At 41.2% G+C, this 17,688-nt stretch overlaps 1 protein-coding gene across 3 annotated transcripts; it reads right to left on the bottom strand.

Annotated features, from left to right (window-relative positions):
- Positions 1-1,165: 1,165 nt before the first annotated feature.
- On the bottom strand, positions 1,166-16,124 carry LOC131356049 (uncharacterized). 3 transcript variants are annotated; one of them, XR_009204983.1, is made up of 8 exons: positions 15,951-16,124; positions 9,645-11,631; positions 9,368-9,531; positions 9,054-9,274; positions 8,433-8,562; positions 3,255-3,282; positions 2,475-2,575; positions 2,371-2,386 (listed from the first exon to the last, which is right to left on the bottom strand). XR_009204983.1 is itself a non-coding variant. In XM_058394802.1 (7 exons), the coding sequence occupies exons 2-7, from the start codon at positions 11,614-11,616 to the stop codon at positions 2,257-2,259; spliced, it is 2,718 nt and encodes a 905-aa protein (XP_058250785.1). In that variant the 5' UTR covers positions 11,617-11,631; positions 15,951-16,117; the 3' UTR covers positions 1,166-2,256. The 3 variants fall into 3 exon arrangements, 2 of the variants coding, with proteins under 2 accessions (XP_058250785.1, XP_058250786.1); XM_058394802.1 differs by lacking the exon at positions 3,255-3,282 and having other exon boundaries at positions 1,166-2,386; positions 15,951-16,117; XM_058394803.1 differs by lacking the exons at positions 3,255-3,282; positions 9,645-11,631 and having other exon boundaries at positions 1,166-2,386; positions 15,951-16,109.
- Positions 16,125-17,688: the final 1,564 nt, after the last annotated feature.

Genomic DNA, 17,688 nt, shown 5'->3' with positions numbered 1-17,688 from the left:
CTTCAAACATGAGTCAGGGCAAATTGTTCAAGTCATGTTTTTTTGTTAGCAGAAAATACACCGATCAGGGCATAACATTATGAGCAGTGAGAGGTGAAATGAATAACACTGATGATCTCCTCATCATAGCACCTGTTAGTGGGTGGGATATATTAGGCAGCAAGTGAACATTTTGTCCTCAAAGTTGATGTGTTAGAAGCAGGACAAATAGACAAGCATAAGGATTTGAGTGAGTTTGATAAGGACCAAATTGTGATGGCAAGACGACTGGATCAGAGCATCTCCAAAACTGCAGCTCTTGTGGGGTGTTCCCGGTCTGCGGTGGTCAGTATCTATCAAAAGTATCCATTAAGTCTTGTTAGCAAACTTTGAGTCCTGTAGGTATCCTTTAAGTTCTGTAAGTTGCCTCCCTGGGCCCCACCTCACAACCTAAAGGACTTAAAGGATCTTCAACTTCAGGGATCTAGTAGATTCAGTGTATATATTAGCATATATCTGACCGTGTGATAATTGTCTGATGGTTATTAAGGTTCAGATTAGTCATAGATTTAGTCATAGATTGAAGGTCATAACAATTAAAGAACATTTTATATTAGATAGTAGTTTAGATTTTGAAGCCTGTAATTCAATCAGAAGAACAGTCAATAAAAAACAAGGATAGACATGACCTATCTTAGTTAAGCTAGAAAACTTCAAACCTCAAATCAATCATAATTATAAACCAAACTCATTTTTCTTCAGTCTCTTTACTCTTTTGTGAATGTCTGCATCTAGAAAAAGAAACATCATTTAATGTGTCAGTAATGAAAATATGTGTCATGTGAAATTTCCAGTCTGCAAATTGTCTCTTGGATGTTATTATGTTTATTATTGGATGTTATTATTGTTATTATTTAATACTATAAACCTGGATAGATTCTTTCAGTGTTTCTGTTCTTCTACAGAGTCTCATCATTATGCTTCAGACCACCCACTAGAGGGAGAACTAAACATGTGAGATAATATCAGCAGCAGGAAAAGCAAGAAATCTGTCATTGTACTGTTAATGTGCACTGAGGCACTACTGCCAGATACCTTTCCAATGTCCAATGATATTCACATTAAACTGATTAAATAAAGAATAAAGCCTACCCAACACTCATTAAATGGTCTGCGTTCTTTGTAATATGTTGATAACAGAATTTATTATAAAAAGAATTCTTCTTTTAAACTTCTACCGGTGAAGACACATTTGTAATTACCTTGTATGACAGCAGTAGTCATGTTTGACACGTGTGAATCAAAGAGGGCCTTGGCTGACTGTGTTGTGATAACATCAAATGAGACATATTGGCCCAAATCTGCAGTAATTTTGAAAAATTTCAAGCGCTGCCAAATATTGAAGACTTTGCATGATATAGCATTAATTTCTGTAAATTACAAAATCCTGGAGGGACTGATTTATTTTTCACAATGGTAAAAATATAAATGATAGAAATATAAATCTGAATATAACAAAGAATATAACAAATCCTGAACGCCATTTCACATCAAATGAACTCTTAGAGAGGGCAAGGGACTTAATCAAAACAGATTTACACTTCAGGACCAGAATTTGCCCAGAAATGTGATGTCACCCAATTTCATTTCTGGTTCTGAGTGAATACAAAAAAACAAATTGTTGTCATATGTGCCATGGGTGCAAGGCACTTCCAAGTTCATGAGGGCATGTTAATGGACCTTAAAAAACAACCCAGCAACATTAGAATTGTCAGATAATACAGAAAGTTTGTTAACAGTCAATGTTTCAATAATGATTACAATTAGAAAATTGCTGAGGTTGATAGCATATTGGGATCAGCAAAAATGTATATAAGCAAAAGATGTATAAAAAGACAGCAACCCCATACCAACTAACTGTGAACTGTTAAAATTAAATTCTGTGAATGTCACACAGCCAAACCCCTGGTTGTAAAATATGTATAGAGATATCCAGCATCAGATCATTTCTATATACAAAGAAATTTGCATGCTCATCTGATAGTGAGTGTATGCCCATAGTGTGTTCACTTCAGCATTAGAAGTTAGCAGAAGGTCACTTAAAAGAGCAAACTTTGGTGCCACCTTATTGAACAGGTTGTTGTAATCACAGCTACAGGGATAAAACATTAACAATTCATTAAGCTGTATCAAATATTCATAGTCACTAGGGTGGTGTTTTTTTAAAAAATATAAACTAAAAAAAAAAAGGAGACATAATTGAGCATTTTAAAGTGGTCATGTCTCTGGTATCTCAAGCATAAATTCCATCGCAGTGATCCAGCCTCTCTTTTTGGCAATGATGAAAGCAGCTTCAAAAAGGTCAGGGAAAAATGCCATCAAATCTATCGTCTTGGCATCTTCAGCGCTATTGAAACAGAACAAAATTAATTCATAACAAAACAAACATTCAAAACAAAATCATATCAATAAGGTATATTTTCTGTACAACTCACTAATGCTCACGCATAATCCTTATGAAGCGCAGCAGACCAAGTGTGTTCTCCGGGTAGGGCTTTTTCTTATCCTCAATTTTTTGCACAAGCTCAGAGGGCAACTGTGGAGAAACAGGTATTATAGAAAGCCAAGTACTTTATGATTCACAAACAAGTATTCTGTTGTAGTCTCATGAATCACATTTGCATGATAAAATCACTAAAGCAGGCTACTGCATGATATACACTCACTGGGCATTTTATTAGTACTTTATTAACAGTATACTAATATTGAGTAGGGCCTCTTTTTGCTCTGAAAACAGCCTGAATTCTTCATGGCATGGATTCCACAACATTCTTTTTTTTTTTAGATTCAGGTCCTTGTTAACATGACTGCATCACACAATTCCTGAAGATGTTTCAGGTGCACTTTCATGCTGTCACGAAGCAAACTCACAGAGGTAAATGATTTACTACAAAACAGGATGCAAAAGCAGAAACAGTCACAAAGGCTAGGTGCAGGCAAAAAAGAAGGGAAACACAAAAACAGGTAATGCAAAAATCGAAGAAAAAAAAAAACAATCACAAAAATGAGGGACAGCCAAAAGCATCAGGGTGTTCAGAAGAAATGGAGTCCAAGTCAGCATCCAAACACATATAAAGCAGGCAAGAGTCAAAACAGCCATATCCATGGTATAAGCATCATTCAGAATCATAAGAATAGGCAAAGCTGAAACACAGAAAACACTACACAAACATAACGGCTTAGCACAGTCACAAATCGCAAAGAACAGAGTTTACCTCACAAAGAGGCACTGTAACGAAGGAGCTTAAAAAGAAAACACACAAAACACACACACACACACACACACAATAAAGTGAAGGTAATACAAAGCTTCAACATGTTTGTAAATGTTTGAGCAGAAGCAGTTTATAATAGTTGTAATGTCACTACCAGCACCTGCCCACCAGAGGGACACCTCTCCCGAGTTTTGACGCTACCCACAAAGAACACTTCCAGGGTTTTATGGCATTTAAACAGCGTGTTTTCTATTCATAGACACATAGTATTGTGTTTATTACATTATCAAGCCATTTCTCTACTTCTTTGTTTTCTGATTGCCTTTTGTGTGTTGACCTAGCTTTGGATTATCGTTTACTGATTCTTGCCCAGTGTTTCTTGGATTTGTTTGCTATCGCTGATTTGGATTTACTGGCGGAACTATGCCAAGGGACCAAACTGGCCGCCAATTATGCCGTAACATTACGCACCCTGGCGGCAAAGAGTGGATTGAACGACCCTGCATTACTGGCGGTGTTCAGAGAGGGACTTTGCCCAGCCCAGGCTGAGATTGGCCTGTCACAGTACCGACTAGGGATGCCACAATACTCAATATAATATTGAACCATTCGGTACGACCTCCACGGTGCAATACACATGTGAACTGCGTTTTTCTCCTTAAAACAATAATAACCATGCGTTTTAAAAAAATTTGGGGGGGGGGTATTTTTTTTTCTTCATGCGCTCTATTACTCTCTGTACCTCCTGTGTGTGTTTGCCTGCACTGTATGTCTATGTGCTGAGACAGACACGCCTCCCCGTGAGTAAATATCCAATCAGTGAGCGCTAAAGTTAGGGGCAGTAACCATGCTTGTGATGCTGGTGTCAGATTTCACTCTAACCCTGGAGAGCGGTGAAGTGAGACAGAAACACGAGGAAGCAGCGCCGTGATTCAGATCTGTGGTGGGGGACATTTGTTGTTGACCATGATGCCGATGAAACAAAAACGGTAAACAAAAAATGACTGTGTTTAAGCAGTGTTCCACACGAGTTAGATACTGACATGGAAATACTTCCAACATGACCACACATCTACAGCTCCATCACCCAGAGATATCACTGTGTGGAAGCGGGAGCCTTTATTCCCGACCTCTACAAAAAAACACGCAAAAAAATTTAAAACGCTTTGGTTAAAGCACAAAGTCTTGCTCTAATAACAGATAGCTGGAGCTCGGGGGTAACAGAGAGTTATCTCACAGTGACTGGTCATTACAGAGCGGAAACCCGTCTCCTGTAAATAAAGTCATACAAGCGCTAATTTTTATATCTCACTATTTTCAGTACACTTCCATTGTGTTAGTTTATTTTTGCATTTAAGTAAAATAAAGAGAATTGCAACTAAAACCAGTTTTTTCCTTCTTAACATACTTACTGTTCCCGTCACCTAAACAAAGAATAATGGAAAAAAAACCTTTAATTTGCCAAGCCATCCGAACCGAACCGAACCAAAAACCCTGGGTAAAAACCGCGGTACATATTGAACCGTGGGTTAACTGTATTGTTGCATCCCTAGTACCGACATCACCCTATCTGAATATATTACCACAGCCATGCGCCTGGACAACCTGATCCGTCAGCATAAACACCTTTCATGTATCCGTGAGAATTCCCACAGGCCACGTGAGGAGGGTACTGCACTGATGCAATTACGCGGTACCAGAGTGCCTTTGGAAGAACACCAGTGTTGAAATCTGTGTTTCTACTGTGGGGGCACAGGCCACTGAATCATGAACTGTCCAGAGAAATCCACGAGTTTCAAGGTGAGAGACAAACTGTGGCATTCCTGCCTGATGTTAAAAGTAATCCTGCATCATACCCATGGCTCCATGGTGCTTTCGGCGTAAGGACTTTCACCTCCCAATGCTACCATGTCAAACCCCCATGCAAGTGACGGCTATTGATAATCTCTCCATTGGGGGAGACCACATTACCCATCGGACCCATCCGATTACCATCCAGACTGGACGAATTAGGAAATCACTGTCTACGTCATTCCAACCCCCTTGAACCCTATCATACTGGGCTTCCCCTGGCTGCAACTTCATAACCCTATCATGTCCTGGAAGTAGGGAGAACTGATCAGCTGGTCATTCCATTGTCACAGCCACTGCCTACGCAAGATCCGATCAACGCCATTTCTTTCAACCTCCATGGAGAGTCCAGACACTCCAGAATATGCCTTCATACCACACGAATATGAGGACTCACAAGAAGTGTTCAGTAAGGAAAACGCTATGCAGCTACCTCCTCACCATCCTTGGGACTGTACCATTGATCTGCTACCTAACAGCATGCCTCCTATAAACAAAGTTTACCCTTTCTCTCATCCTGAAACCCAAGCCATGGAGGATTATGTGAAAGAAGCTCTAGCCGCAGGCTATATTCGGCCATCTACGTCTCCAGCAGCCGCAAGCTTCTTCTTTGTGGAAAAGAAGGATGGAGGCCTGAGACCATGCATTGATTACCCATTACCACTAGTGCCAGCAGCATTAGAACAACTCAGGGAGGCCCAGGTATTCACAAAACTCGACCTACGTAGTGCTTATAACCTAGTCCGGATTAAAGCAGGGGATGAGTGGAAGACACTACAAGTAGCTGGTAATGCCATATGGTCTGACCAATGCCCCAGCAGTATTCCAAGCCTTCATTGGAATGACTATGTCATCGCATATATAGACGACATCCTGATCTACTCATTCACCTATGAAGAGCACATCATCACGTGAGATCAGTACTTACCCGGCTGTTACAAAATTAACTTTATGTCAAAGGGTTAGGGTTAACCTTACTGCTATGGGGAAAACTATGGCATTTACACTGGACGACACAGGCTCAAGTTGCTTTCGACAAGCTAAAGACCAGCTTCACCATGGCACCCATATTAAGACACCCAGACGCCAAGAGACCCTTCATTGTCGAAGTTGACGCCTCCAGCTGTGGAATCGGGGCTATGCTGTCACAACGCCATGGAAATCCCAGAAAAGTATACCCTGGTGCTAACTTACAGTATCTACGAAAAGCCAAGAGATTGAACCCTAGACAAGCCCGACAGGCTTTATTCTTCACCGTTTTCAGTTTACCATGACCTATCAACCAGGCACAAAGAACTCTAAGGCTGACACCCTCTCCCACCGATATGATCCAATAAGTGGCCCCAGTGACAGGCCCAGAACAATGAACTCCCGCGACCAACCTGTCCACAGAACAAGCTCTTTGTGCCTGCCTCTCTTTGTCCCCAAGTAATCCAGTGGGTGCACGAGGCCCTGGACAGCAACAGATTCTGGTGGCCCACACTAGCCCAAGACGTGAAGGAATACGTGAGCACCAGCAGCACCTGCACCCAGACTTGAACCAGCCGACAGCTCCCTACTGGTCTACTAGAACCTCTACCCATCCCCAACCGGCCCTGGTCCTACATTGCGGTGAACTTTGTTACTGACCTCCCCAGTTCTGCTGGATATACCACCATGCTAGTGGCAGTAGACATGCCGGCTGGTACCCCTCAAAGGCTTACCCACAGACTGCCACAGCCCTGTTTCATCACAAATTCCGCGTCTATGGTCTCCCGGAGGACATCGTATCTGATCGAGGGTCACAGTTTACGTCAAGAGTTTGGAGAGCCGTTTGTACGCACCTAAAGGTAAACGTGAGCCTCAGTTCCAGGTACCATCCACAGTCTAATGGACAGATGGAACGGCTAAATCAGGAGATTGGCAAGTACCTACTTACTGTAGCCGTGAGCAACAACACTGGAGTGAATTCCTCCCATGGGCTGAGTATGCCCAGAACTCACTCACACACTCGTCTACAAGCCTCACGCCTTTCCAGTGCATTCCATGATACCAGCCGCCATTGTTTTAGTGGTCAGATGAGCCTTCCATGCCCACCATGGATGACTGGATCCGGCATAGCCAGGGAGTCTGGGTCAGTGCTCACGTTTGCCTACAGCACGCTGTGCAATGACAGAAGATACAGGAAAACCGCCACAGGTGCCCACATCCCAGATTCCAGGTCCGTCAAGTGAATCCAGTGACGTATCCCTCCCACCTTCCATATATCACTAGTGAAACCGGCACACCCCCAGGGAGACGATACGGCTCTGAACAACGAACCACAACCACTGCTGGACGGAACCCTAGCATACAGGGTAAACCCGCTCCTGAACTCTTAGTCACAAACACCGCTTGCAGTCTTGTGGACTGGGAAGGGTATGGCCCAGAGGAATCAGAATCAGAAAAACTTTTATTGCCAGGTACAGCAAAGGATCAGCAAAGAGCACTTTACAGTACTAGGAATTTGTCTTGGTGTCAGGTGCAAACATATACACAGGTAAAACGCTGATGACATCTTAGACCCCTCCATAGTGGAGGAGTTCCATCGTCTACATCCTAATCGACCTGGTCCTCGGACCCGAGGGCGCCCACAACGTAGAACACCTGGAGGTGTTCCTGGGGGGAGGGGGTAGCATCACTACCAGCATCTGCCCACCAGAGGGGGCCCTCGCCCAAGTTTTGATGCTACCCATGAAGAACACTTCCAGGGTTTTACGGCATTTAAGCAGTGTGTTTTCTAGTCATAGACGCAAAGTGTTGTGTTTGTTACATTATCAAGCCATTTCTCTGCTTCTTTGTTTTCTGATTACCTTTTGTGTGTTGACCTAGATTTGGATTATAGTTTACTGATTCTTGCCCAGTGTTTCTTGGATTTGTTTGCTATCGCTGATTTGGATTTACTGGTTTTTGGACTTTTCTGCTTCATTGGATTACGAGTTTCAGAATGTAAACATTTCTTTGCATAAACACATTAATGCACATGTTTGCACACATTTCATAACCAAAATGCAGCAATAAACACACCTTAAAAGAAACACAGTGACAAATCAATATTGTCTACTGTAACATGGCTGAGAGACATAAGAAATAAAGAGTTTCCCTGTTTGTGTTGGGAGGATTTTAAAAGAAATTCATACAATACATAAAACAAACAGCTGATGGTATCCAATGTATCCTAGTAAACCAGAGTTAATGTATTCATTGATAGAGAATTCAAGCGCTTTTGTACATCACTCTGGATAAGGGCATCTGGCAAATGCCAGAAGTGTAAATGCAAATGTAAAGAGTAAAATCTGGTTGACTCACTTTTGTTTTCCAGTCTGAGAAGCTTTTCCCTACTGTAACAGCCTCAATATCAGAAAGGAGGTCTGGATCAGCATTGCGGCAGTTCCCCACTTCCTGTTCATTCCCCAGCTTTCTTAAGTACTCCATTTTACTGAAAATTTTATATAAAAAGCAACATACCATGTAAAATTCGTTTGCAACATACCATGTAAAATTTGTTTGCAGTGGATTTGAAGAAAGTCATTTAAAATACAACTTGAATATACAATGCAATGGCAATATACAATTTTAATTTGTAGCATTTGTTTAAGTGCTAACAAAAACTGTATTCTTTTTTTTGTTTTGTACAAATATTCAGATCAGCACATCATTTTGTAACTATCAAAATGCAAACAAATTGGCTAATTTGTCAAAACCCAGGGTTAATATTCATCTAACATGAGAACTGCTAATTTAGTGCATTCAAACTGTAAATAGTGTGAGTTGGAAATCTGACAGCAATTTTAAATGAACTAAAAATCAGTGTATTCAATGCAAACATATCCAAAATATAAAAATAACAATAACAAAAAAAAAATAATAATAATAATAATAACAACAATAATACACAATAATATAACTAAGAAATTAGTTATGTCTTACTCTTTATTTGGCCAAAAGTATGGGTGGCGAAGGGTTTCCTCTACATTAGGTCTGTCCTTTGGCTCATGACTGATCATCCACTTCACCAGGTCCTTTGCCAGTTCATCCTCCAGGTGTACCAAAGAGTACTTCCCATCAAGAATGTTACACTCACATCGAGGGCCTGTGCCAAATGGATGATGTCCACGGGAGAGGATGTAATATATTAACATTCCTGCAACCTAAATGTGTTTAGAGGTAAAACAGTTAGAACCAAAAGCTTTTTAATATCTATTATGGATTACTAATCAATATTTATAATTAATATACTGTACCTGAACATCAGAACTCTTCTTGTAGCCACTGTTACTGTCCTCTTCAAGAGTCTCTCTGGCTTTCCAGTACTTTGTTCCAGCAGGAGAAGTGCGGCAAGTCGTCTCCCCCAACTTCAGTCTTCGGCTTATGCCGAAATCTGCTAGTCTTGCCTTTCCGGTTGTATCTGTTAAAAAAGTAATAACATTAAAAAGTTAACTGAAAAATTTGCCAGTGATGAATATATTTTAAATTATGTCAATAATTACAGACAGGACTGATAATTAATATGATTCCTACCAATCAGAACATTTTGAGGTTTGATGTCTCGATGAAGCACGTTCGTATCGTGGCTGTGAAGAGCATTTAGGCTATAGAGCACTTCTTTTACTATTTTCTTCAGGACCTGTAGCTGCTGAGAAGTGTCTTCAGGCAAATGGTCTTGAATGTATTCCTCCACTGTGTATTCACAAAGTTGAAGAGCAAGATATCCAAAATTGTCATCCTCTGCAAAGTCCACATAGCGCACAATACAAGGATTATCAAGCTGAGGGAGCCGTAAAAATTGCTCTTCATTTTTCAGGTCTTGATATTCTGACCTGTACATTCGTTTGACAGCTACCTCAGTGCCATCATCTCTCAGACCAAGAAAAACACGAGTTCCATCACTTCCTTTGGCTATCTCAAATTCAGAACTATTACCAATTGTAAGATTCCTCAGGCAATAAACCTCATGTGCTTCTATGCTAGCAAGTTTCTCTAGCTTGGGCTTCCATCGTTGGCTCAATGAAAGCCATTTTCTTTTTTCTGGTGAATCCTCAGTGTGTGTTGCATATGGATGCACGCTGGAATCCGACTCCTGAACTGACGCCTTTGCAGTATTGGAATCTTCTTTTGAGCTAGTGTCTTGATTGTCATTCTTTTTCTTCTTCTTCTTCTTCTTTTTCTTCTTTGACGACATGCTGTCTGCTGCTTCACCCAAGCAATCTACAGTCCTGACGCTTTGCGGAAATCTGAGATTTGTGTCCAGTACTCGCAGTTTCTCTTTAACTGCATCATCTGTTCCTATATCTACAGCAAGAAGAACCCTTTCAGGCACCGACGTTACTCCACATAAATGAATGTGCTCTGGGACAAACTCATGTAGAGCAGCAAATAAACGGTAAGTAAGAATGCTGACATCAGTTGAGCAGTTAGGATTGGTGAGAGGCATAAGTGCATTGCATAACGTTTCAAGCACATCATACTGAAGACTATCAGCAGCAGGCTTTTGCTTTGAGGACTTGTCCATAGTCACACAAAGAATACTTAGTATTAGGGGATTAAAAATATTTCCCTGCACTGTATTAGTTGGCAGTAAACATTTAATCAAAATGGGTAAGATCGTATAAAATATTTGAGGGGAAATTTCTCTCATCATGCAAATTACAGCATGTAAGCTGTTTAATGCCTGTAGCCTATGTTCAAAAGGAATTCTGGGAAAGCGTTTGATGAATCCCTCGATGTAGATGTCTGTTTTCTTAGAGTCTTTCAACCACTTTATACTACTCTGTTGATACAGTTCTATTGATTGTTTTGGGCCCACAACATCAAAATATATTTCAAAAAGTAGAATATGTGTAAAAGGATGTTCCTCAAAAAAATGTTCCTTACAGAAGTTAAAAACCTCAGGCTGAGTTTTTCTGGGAACCATAGCAGCCAAATTGAAAAACAGTCTGCATTTCTCTACTACTTTATTTCCTACAGGTAATTTATTAATTAGATTCTCTACTTTCTGATCCAAATCCGGTTTTACCCCATAAGTTCTTTCAGGGACTGCACCAGCTTCTATAAGTGCTTTGAACACATCCAGTCTGTCCTTACTGGCAGCAAACTGTAAGGGTGTAAAAGGCTGTTGTTGATGACCATCTGGATTAGCTTTTGCAGCTATTAATCTTCTCACAATATTCAGTGGAACTCCAGGAGTATTTGCAGCATAGTGCAGAGCTGTTAGGTGATTTGTGGATAGTATGTTGGGATCCGCTTTTTCTCTCAGGAGAAAGTTACAAATCTCTTCATTCCCACATACAGCTGCTGCTGTCAGGAGGGAAACATCATCATTCCAGATTGCTGAAGAGTACAGTCCATTAATATTGGATTCACCAACAAGTTTCTTTAATTTCTTTGCTTTGTTGTCAACAATGCACTGTATTAACGGATCTGTTTTCCTTGGCTTAACTTCAACTGGAACTGGGACTGGAATAGGAATGGACCATTGTATATGGAATGCCATTGATTCTTAAATGTTCTGTGGAGATAAATTGTAGTGGTATGGGTTATCACTTCAGCTTTATCACTTCACATACATTTTAATTTCTAAGAGCCTGGATGCTACTGAAAACACTTATTTATAGACTGTATAGACACTTATTTATAGACAGTGTGAATAAGCAGAATTTGTTTTCTGGCTTGACAAATGCAAGTTTAAGTTTATACTATTGTTATTTTCACTCTTAATGTAAATAGAAATGTTTGATCAACTTTCATCATTTCTTTCGAACCTGTCAAAACCTCCACTCTATCTCCACTTCCTCTAAAGCTTCCTGCAATCTTTCATTTCTTCCTGGCTCCTTTTCCTCCATTCCTTTGCACATAGCCCGAGACACTTTCCACACCTGACCGAGTGCTTCTGTCCAAATTCTCCTCAGACGTGACTACTGCAAGGAAAAGCTTGAAGTTTCTGTGCAAGATCCTCATAAGCTACACAACATTTTCTCTTCATATGTCAACCTGCTTTGTCATCTCTTACTGCTGAAGACTTGGACTCCTTTTATCATGAGAGAGTTGAGAAAATCTGACAGATCTTCACTTCTACACGTTATACAACCAGGATTCCCCTACTCCTTCACTGGCACATATTTCAACCCTAGCAACAGAAGGCCATCTCACAAGACCTCCTGCCCTTCATGACAACAATCATCAATGGTTCCATAGCATCTGGTAATGCACCGACTACCTTCAAGAGAGCAAGGCTTATTACCATCCTGAAGAATCCTGCTCTGGATCCCTCTTGTCACTGCTATGCTGATGGCATTCAACTCATCTTCTTCCCTTCCTCAGACACCATAGCTTCTGCTCGGATCTCAGCATGTCTGATAGACATACACTATATTGCCAAAAGTATTCGCTCACCCATCCAAATAATCAGAATAAGGTGTTCCAATCACTTCCATGGCCACAGGTGTATAAAATCAAGCACCTAGGCATGCAGACTGTTTTTACAAACATTTGTGAAAGAATGGGTCGCTCTCAGGAGCTCAGTGAATTCCAGCGTGGAACTGTGATAGGATGCCACCTGTGCAACAAATCCAGTCGTGAAATTTCCTCGCTCCTAAATGTTCCACAGTCAACTGTCAGCTGTATTATAAGAACGTGGAAGTGTTTGGGAACGACAGCAACTCAGCCACAAAGTGGTAGGCCACGTAAACTGACGGAGCAGGGTCAGCAGATGCTGAGGCGCATAGTGCGAAGAGGTCGCCAACTTTCTGCAGAGTCAATCGCTACAGACCTCCAAACTTCATGTGGCCTTCAGATTAGCTCAAGAACAGTGTGCAGAGAGCTTCATGGAATGGGTTTCCATGGCCGAGCAGCTGCATCCAAGCCATACATCACCAAGTGCAATGCAAAGCGTCGGATGCAGTGGTGTAAAGCACGCCGCCACTGGACTCTAGAGCAGTGGAGACGCGTTCTCTGGAGTGATGAATCGCGCTTCTCCATCTGGCAATCTGGTGGACGAGTCTGGGTTTGGCGGTTGCCAGGAGAACGGTACTTGTCTGACTGCATTGTGCCAAGTGTAAAGTTTGGTGGAGGGGGGATTATGGTGTGGGGTTGTTTTTCAGGAGCTGGGCTTGGCCCCTTAGTTCCAGTGAAAGGAACTCTGAAGGCTTCAGCATACCAAGACATTTTGGACAATTCCATGCTCCCAACTTTGTGGGAACAGTTTGGAGCTGGCCCCTTCCTCTTCCAACATGACTGTGCACCAGGGCACAAAGCAAGGTCCATAAAGACATGGATGACAGAGTCTGGTGTGGATGAACTTGACTGGCCTGCACAGAGTCCTGACCTCAACCCGATAGAACGCCTTTGGGATGAATTAGAGCGGAGACTGAGAGCCAGGCCTTCTCATCCAACATCAGTGTGTGACCTCACAAATGCGCTTCTGGAAGAATGGTCAAGAATTCCCATAAACACACTCCTAAACCTTGTGGACAGCCTTCCCAGAAGAGTTGAAGCTGTTATAGCTGCAAAGGGTGGACCGACGTCATATTGAACCCTATGGATTAGGAATGGGATGTCACTTAAGTTCATATGCGAGTCAAGGCAGGTGAGCGAATACTTTTGGCAATATAGTGTATCATCATGGACCACAGCTCACCATCTGAAACTCAAATTCAGGCTCTTGCAATCTCTCTGAACACCTCGCTGATCTCCCCTTTGGCAACTACTCACAACTTCAGGGTGTGTCAGGCATGCATTTCCGGGTTCCATGTTGCTACTTCCGGTTCCGGGACGCAACTTCCGGTTTCGCGATCTCATTTCCGGTTTCCGCCATTTTACGCTCCTCTGGCCTATATAAGCTAGCGAGCAGTCCATGCTCCTTGCCAGATGGTCTCTTCTGTCAACCTTGAGCTTCTGAGACGGCATCCTGCCCTTTTCTTCAGTTCCTCTCTGCCTGGTTTTTCTCTGCCTTCCTTCTATCAATGACTCTGCCTGTCTTATGTTTAACCTGCTCTCTGGATTTTGGATTATTGGATTGTATGCTACTTGTGACTCTGCCTGTCCTACATTTAACCTGCTTTCTGGATTTGGATTAGTGGACTGTATGCTGTTAATGACTCTGCCTGTCCTACGTTTAACCTGTTCTCTGGATTGTGGATTACTGGACTGTATGTGGTTGTCTCTTTTACTGATTCTACCAGCCTGCTGTATCCTGGTTTTTTTCAGTTTTGTTTTCCTATTGAAGTTGACTGAGCACTCTGCCATTTTTTGTGCCGTTCTTAATAAAGACTAAGTTTGAACTCGGACTGTGTTCTGCATTTGGGTCCTCACCTGCCATCCCTGACAGGGTGTCAATGGATAATTAACTGTCCTTTTCTTAGCACATTGCTCATTTGACATGCTTGTCAGTTTACAACATAGCATTCTACCAATTTTTATCTGCTCAAGTCACGCAGGTGTTTATTTTGAGACTGGACTACTCTGCTTGTATGTATAGATCTAAGTGCCATTCAGTCTCTGCATGTGATCCAAAATGCAGCTGCATGACCTTCCAAAGTGCTCACACACCACCCCATTGCTGCACTCCTTCCACTGGCTTCCAGTAGCTGCTCAGATTTAAAACACTGATGCTTGCCTCCAAAGCCAAAAATGGACCAGCACCCTCTTACCTCAAAGCTCCTTTCACTACCTGCACTGCACTCCCTTAGATCTTCTAGTACTGCATGACTGGTACTACTTGACCATTTCTCAGGGAAGGTATGCATCAAGACTCTTCTCTGTTCTGGCACCTAGATGTCACAAGGGGTGAAGACCTACCTCTTCCTAAATACTTACACTAGCACTTACTTTAATAACTCAACCTGAATTCACCCAGTACTTGCCATAATCAAAGAATCGGGTTGCTGAGAGACATGAAAATATGTTGAGCTGGAAAAAGTTGCATACATTTTTGGCTAGTCTTTTGACTAATAATACAAACGCGTACACTGGACAGGCGTAACATTATGACCATCTGCCTAATATTGTGCTGGTTCCCCTTTTAATGCCAAAACACGCACTGTGTATTCTGACACCTTTCTATCAGAACCAGCATTAACTTCTTCAGCAGTTTTTGTACCAGTAGCTTCCTTCCTTGGACCACTTTTGATAGATACTGACCACTGCAGACCGGGAACACCCTAACACCAAAAATATTACCAATATGAAGCGTATGTAAACTTTATGGCTGCAGTTATCAGAATATCTTCACAGGAAGTCGTGTCACCAAGCTTTTTCTATCAAAAAAGAAATAGAAGAGACCACAAAAAAAAAAACGCACGAAAAGTCGCCTAGATTTTGAACACATGGCGAAGGCAACATTGGTATCATAGGTTGACTTTTTCCTAAGAGCTTTCACTTACTGATAATAAATGGTTAAACCTTCGGCATGTGTTTATACTTGTATCCTCTCTTGGCATTCCACTGAACAAGTTTTATCAGCTCAGTCAGTCAGTATATCCAAACTAAACTGAGTAAAGGAAGCGCCAAAATATGATCAAACTAACTAAAGTTAATAATAAACAGAAGGGAAAATAATGATTTAGTGATTAAGAATGAATTGTTATAGATGATTGTGTTGGTTACTGCCTCTTGCTCTTATTCACTTTAGTTTTTCAAACTGTAAAGAGTAATAGTTAATACTTGAGTAGTAGTTACACAGCATTTACAAAATGAATTAACAAACTCAAGATAAAACAATCAAGATAAAATAAGTTTTATATAAATAAACAGTAGTAGCGAAAACAGTAATGTATGGCGCCCTCCCTCAACAGTCATAATTATAAAAATACTTATAATAACCTTACTTACTTCTCATTGGGTTGTGATTCAGAGTGTGAATGAAGGCAAAACTGAAAATGACAGGCGTCTGAATGTCCTTCTCTTTAAAGATGATAAAAGGACTAGGAGATGATCTTCCTTCCTTCTACTGTAAGAAACACGGAAACACAGCCGGAGACATCAGAACTGAAACCTAACTTGGACCAATCAGCTGTGAGCAAAGTAATATGAATCTGACCCACAGATGTAAACGCTTTAACCCTTTGTAGTGATGCGAGAAGGATCATTCGAAAGGAAAAACCTTTTTGGGAAAGACACACAATCCCTTGGATTTTCCTGATAAGCATATATACGAAAGACATTCTGCAGATGATATAGTGAATGCCAGCTTTTTGACCCACGTATTACAAATCTGACACGCCGAAGCCACACCTTTACTTACAGCAAACTGTTTGTGTTTCTTTACGAGTGGAACATATTTGCATGCGGTGGGAGATTGTGAGAACATCAGCAAGTATACAGCCTGTTAATAGCTGGTAAGGTACCAATATCTGGTAAGTTGAACTTATATGTGGCACTAGGTGAGCATGAGGCTGATTTTGTGAATCACTGTGTTCACAATCATTGTGTTCAGGTACAGTCTGTTTAATATGCCTTTTCATATGTCTTGGGCTGATCAGGGTCTTATCATATCCTGTATGATTGTAATGATGGTCACTCCACCTGTAACACTGACTTATGTGTCTTTACTAGTTTACCTAGTTGCACACATTGCACTTTATGTGGCTAGGACAAACTTAGGACTGTCCTAGCTTTGTGTTGTTGCTTCTGTTTGTAATTATATGGTGTATGTTGTTTATGTAGCACCAGGGTCCTGGAGAAACGTTGTTTCATTTCACTATGTATTGTGTCAGCTATATGTGGTTGAAATGACAATAAAAGCTTCTTGACTTGACTCTCTTGACTTTACTTTGGTAGCCACTGAAGGCTTTCCTTAGAGGACAGATTATTTCATACTCCTCCCATTGCAATAAAAAACAATATCAACTGTTCAAAGGACATTATTGTGTATTTTGCCCGCCTTCAGCATTGTTTTACAATTTAGAAAGAAATAAACATCAGGAAAGACCATGGAATTAGAAGGTGTGTGACTGGTAGTGTAGTTAAGTGCAAGATTTCTGTGTGAAATATTCTGTTTTTCTTACAGCCCACTAGTTATATTTCTGTAGACAGGACATTTGTATTTATATACACCGATCAGGCATAACATTATGAGCAGTGAGCAGTCATCTCATCATGGCACCTGTTAGTGGGTGGGATATATTAGGCAGTAAATATAATAATAATATTATTATATAATTTTGTCCTCAAAGTTGATGTGTTAGAAGCAGGACAAATGGGCAAGCATAAGGATTTGAGTGAGTCTGATAAGGGCCAAATTGTATTGGCTAGATGACTGGATCAGAGCATCTCCAAAACTGCAGCTTTTTTGGGGTATTCCAGTCTGCAGTGGTCAGTATCTATCAAAAGTATCCATTAAGTCTTGTTAGCATCCTATGCATCCTGTAGGTATCCTTTAAGTTCTCTAAGTTTCCTCCATGGGCCCCAACTCACAACTTAGAGTACTTAAAGGGTCTGCTGCTAACATCTTGGTGCCAGATACCACAGCACACCTTCAGGGATCTAGTAGATTCCATGCCTCAACAGTTCAGGGCTGTTTTGGCAGCAAAAGGGGGACCAACACAATATTAGGCAGGCAGTCATAATG

Source organism: Hemibagrus wyckioides, linkage group LG07 (genome assembly GCF_019097595.1).
Source record: "Hemibagrus wyckioides isolate EC202008001 linkage group LG07, SWU_Hwy_1.0, whole genome shotgun sequence".
Classification (NCBI taxonomy): Eukaryota; Metazoa; Chordata; class Actinopteri; order Siluriformes; family Bagridae; genus Hemibagrus; species Hemibagrus wyckioides.
Note: the sequence above shows the minus strand (reverse complement) of the source record. Positions and strands in the feature narration are given on the sequence as shown.